Raw genomic sequence first — 4,516 nt, forward strand, 5'->3', positions numbered from 1 at the left:
TTTAGTGATGTGATGAAAACTTGAGCACAGATAACCAATGTTGTGTTAGGAGAAATCGATTATAGTCGTCACAATATAATAGGCACGTTTTGACATTTCTAATCGGGACGTAAATAGCGAAGTAACTCGATTCAAGTTTGTATAAGTATTTGATCGATTTGAATATGTTATGTATTAAATTAAAATGTTGATCTTTATGATGAACTTTAACATTGTAGGTAATTTGAAATAATGCAATAGTAAAGAAGGTCAATTTTCTTTATTTCATATTTTTATACTATTTTCTACTGTTTACACAAATTGTAATCATTATAATCAAACATTTTTTTTTCGGATTTTATGGTGGTTTATTAGCCAAATAAATTTTTTTTTATTCGGCTTTGGGCGCCAAGCTTTTTTTTTTTTCAAAAAAGATTACTACACAATATTTTAGTACGATTAAAATCAAATGAGCCTGTTGAAATTCAATAATTAATTACCCACAGCTTTTTGAGATATTTCACAATAATTTGAAATTCAATGCTGCTATAAAATAAGTGCGAAAAGAATACACCCAACATATTCTATCATATCATTTATCGCGACAAATAAAATGTACGTATTTTTTAAATACACTTTATGTTACTGATATAATATTAATAACATAACAATAATTCTCTATTCTTATTATTATTATTCTCTTAGTGTTTCGTACCAAGTTACGTTCTAGGGTATTTTTTAAATGTCAAAATGGGTCTCTTATTTTATGACGACTATAAATATATATAGTCCGACCATTTATTTTCTTTTTGACAGCTCACACCTATAAATTAAAGTTTTTTTTTTGACTAATGTACTAAAAAAATCTACGGTAATGTCATAATTTATAGACAGGTAGTGAAGTGCCCTATATATTATAATAAACTAACACAGACAATGGAACAGTTCTTGAAATACGATAAATCGATCATATGATTAAAATAATTTGACGTCATGTAATTATAATTTCTATAAATTTAATAATAATAAAAGGACTAATTAACGAATAAACGAATAATCAATATTTTTAAACAAAAATATTTCATTAAATTTATTGAAAATTCTTCCTAAATAAAATCGATAATTATTTCAAATCGATTGGTAACGTCATGTGAGGTAGTCACTATACCTTATAAAACATAGCTTGATCTCTGCGACATTTGTTAAACTGACATTCCTAGGGTTGTTATGATACAGAAAAAAATATCGATAGTAATTTTCGGCGTTTCTTACTTATCGATGCCATAATTATAATGGGTACTTAATAAAATGAAACAAATATTTTAAAACATACATTTATTTATTCCAAAGGAGTACACCCCAAATCAATTTCCGAATCACTTTCAAAATCGCTAGAGCAATCTTTTAAATTTATAATGAACTCTTGGTCGCAAATATTATCAAATCGAACGTCCCGCTCCCAATCTTCTTCCATTAATTTTCTGCATTTGGTAACTACCTGTTTCCAATCTTCTGCAGATACATTTTCAACCGCAGTGTTTAGTAACTGCAGCATTTTATTTGCCGTAAAAGGTGGTGTTGTGTTAGATCTAGCAGCGTAACCTTAAAAGAAAAACATATTTTAATATCATAAATTATACAGGAGTTAATACATATAGAACCTGTCTAACTGAAATTCGAGCAAACAAACCTTTTACTTGGGCCCAGATAAGCTCGATCGGATTATACTGGCAGTGATATGGAGGCAGTCTTATGACGTTATGACCCTTTTCTTGGGCTATGTCATCTAAGACATACGTTGGTGTGCTGGGTTTGTGCAGACCAACGAGTCTCAATAATTCGTTTTTAAGCATTGTTTCATTGGCCTCTATTCCTTTTTCTTGAAGCCATGCAATTATTTCTAACTTCCTGTTTGCCGAAGTTGGTGGTTTGTGCTTTTGGACCGAGTGATATGGGGCGTTATCCATAATTATATAATATGGCTCCTTCAAATTATCTAATAATTTTAAAAACAACTCTTTAAATTTTTCAAAATTCATTTCTTCATGGTATTCATTGGTCTTCATAGATTTGAATGCCAATAGGCAATTAGGCACAAAACCAGATGACGTCCCAGCATGAGTTATTATTAGTCTTTGACCTTTGCCTTCGGGTACTTTGGTAGTCGATTGTGTCGTATCATCGGTCCAAGCTTTGGATACGGTATGATTGGCGTTTAGCCATGTCTCGTCTAGAAAGACAACTTTGTCCCAATTTGTAATTTTTTTGACTTTCCGGAGAAAATTCACTCGAGCAAGAGCAATGTCGGTTCGTTCCATTATAATTTTTCTTTTGTCACTTTTTTATAGGAAAATCCAATATTTTTCAAAATCTTCGATAGTGACGGCAAGCTTCCTTTAAACAAGTCTGCGTCTTTTAGGGACACCGCCAGTTTTTTTAATGTAGGTAATTCGCCCCGTGTATAATAACCTTATACATGATTGCGAATCGCAACGGCGTCAAAGTCGTCAATTTTTGTGACAGGAGCAGCCTTTCTTCTTTTTTTATTTGGCGTTGAAAGCTTTTTTTCCTCGTCTTCAATCAATACTGCGGTTGAAGATTCGTCATATTTTTCTTTACTGATGCGAATTACTGTCGCAAGTCCAATGCCAAGAGCATCTGCAACTCTGTCACAAACTTTTGCCATGGGTAATAGCGGTCCACCATTTTGGTTTTCTCGCTCAAAATCAAGCAAACGCAAGCGAATCATAAGCTCACGACTTTGACTGTTCAAAACAGTTTTCTTCGTTCTCTTTGGTATTATGCCAAAAACCTCCACAAAAACAAACAATAACAACAAAGAAACTAACAAAAATAACTAAAGTTAACAAATTAACAGCAATAGTAACAAAAACAAAGTGATGAGAACGGAAAACACGTAGCGTATACAAGGCGTTAGCACTCGTACTGAGGAGAATGGCCGAATGGGTCATATCAAACAATATGGCGGTGCGTTGGCGCCATCTTTTTGAAGAAGACACGCCGCGACCAAACTTCTCTCGAACCCCAAAGTTGTCGGAAGGAATATTACGAGTAGGTTAGAATTTAGATTTTATTTACTCACTATTGTAAATAATGTTATTTTTTTTTAAATATTCAATAATGTTATTTTTTTCAATTAAATGATAAATTAATTTTGAATTAAGTTTTATACAAAATATCGATAGTTTATAGTCTGTGGACACGATGATTAATCGCTCATCATTAATTAGCTCAGCATGCCCATAAAGTATGACATTGACTGGTACGATTGTCTGCACTGTTAAATTCTGAACTTCATAGGCGCGATTTTATTGACAGCTGTCCCAGAGATCAAGCTATGTTTTATAAATTATAATTTCAAATTTATTTGAACCGTCAAAAAGAAAATAATCGAATGGACGGTGTGTAAGTCGATTTTACAATCGATATTTGTTTATTTATAAATATCAAAATATATCAATTTTTATACTGTTTTTAACACACTATTTTAATAATTAAAAAAATAAAAATTTTATCATCATCATCACTTAGTCTATCGCAGTCGACTGCTGGACATAGGCCTCCAGAAATTCGCGCCAAAAATGGCGTGAAATACGCGTGAAGTCATAGTCCTCACATGGTCACTACGCTGGAAAGGCGCATAAATAATAAATTAGGTACGGAAGTAAAATAAAAATAACAATGAAAGAAGACAGTATGTTTTCTTTTGAAATACGTGTTTAAAGAGTACATTGTCAATCATATTGTAGTATACATAATACAGTTTTTTATGTAACTATACCTACATAACATTAAAATAATGTACTTATTTTAGCTTTGATCACTAATTGTTCAAAATCAAAATGAAAACAATTCCATATTAATTTCATGAATTAAATTGCATATAAGCTGATCTTTTTTTCATTACTAAAATAAATAAACTTTCTGGTAACTGAAGAGTATATTATAGGCATATGTCACAAAATAATTTAAACTTTATACTTTGTTATAATTAATTTTATCTATTTACATTATTAAGTCTAGAAGCCACAAGGCTAACAAATGAAGCCGTGTTAGTTTAAAAGATAGTGACAAATATTAGGACTCGATACCTGGTAAAACTAAAAGTCAATCGACAAATTTTCCAGCTGAAGTAACTCAAAGGTAAGGTACTCAAAGATTTAAATAAGTTATTTGCTATTTTCAAATCTTTGTGGGGGTGGCCTATAGAAAAATATATTTTTTTAAAGTTTTAATTTACTTTATTGGTTTCACTAAGTGAAACTATGATGATTTTTGCATGTGGTGCTAGTCAGTAGTAAGTTCTAATTTACTTTATTGGTTTCACTACGTAAAACTATAAATTTTGATTTTGAAATTTTGATGTGATTGTTGCAAGTTGTCGTTGCATTTGAATATAATGTATCATTTCTCAATTTTAAATATTTATGAATCAGTGTAAACAACTGTTGGCTAACCTTATAAATGAATAAAAATAAAACAAACTTTTAATTAAAGCGAGCATGGGAAAGCCAAT

The 4,516-nt window shown here is 30.9% G+C and overlaps 1 protein-coding gene across 1 annotated transcript; it reads right to left on the reverse strand.

The window, feature by feature from the left end:
- Window positions 1–1,299: 1,299 nt before the first annotated feature.
- LOC123668257 lies at window positions 1,300–1,949 on the reverse strand. The gene is made up of 2 exons (XM_045602028.1): window positions 1,670–1,949; window positions 1,300–1,581 (listed from the first exon to the last, which is right to left on the reverse strand). The coding sequence occupies exons 1-2, from the start codon at window positions 1,944–1,946 to the stop codon at window positions 1,319–1,321; spliced, it is 540 nt and encodes a 179-aa protein (XP_045457984.1). The 5' UTR covers window positions 1,947–1,949; the 3' UTR covers window positions 1,300–1,318.
- Window positions 1,950–4,516: the final 2,567 nt, after the last annotated feature.

The sequence above is a fragment of the Melitaea cinxia genome, chromosome 30, assembly GCF_905220565.1.
Source record: "Melitaea cinxia chromosome 30, ilMelCinx1.1, whole genome shotgun sequence".
NCBI classification, from domain to species: domain Eukaryota; kingdom Metazoa; phylum Arthropoda; class Insecta; order Lepidoptera; family Nymphalidae; genus Melitaea; species Melitaea cinxia.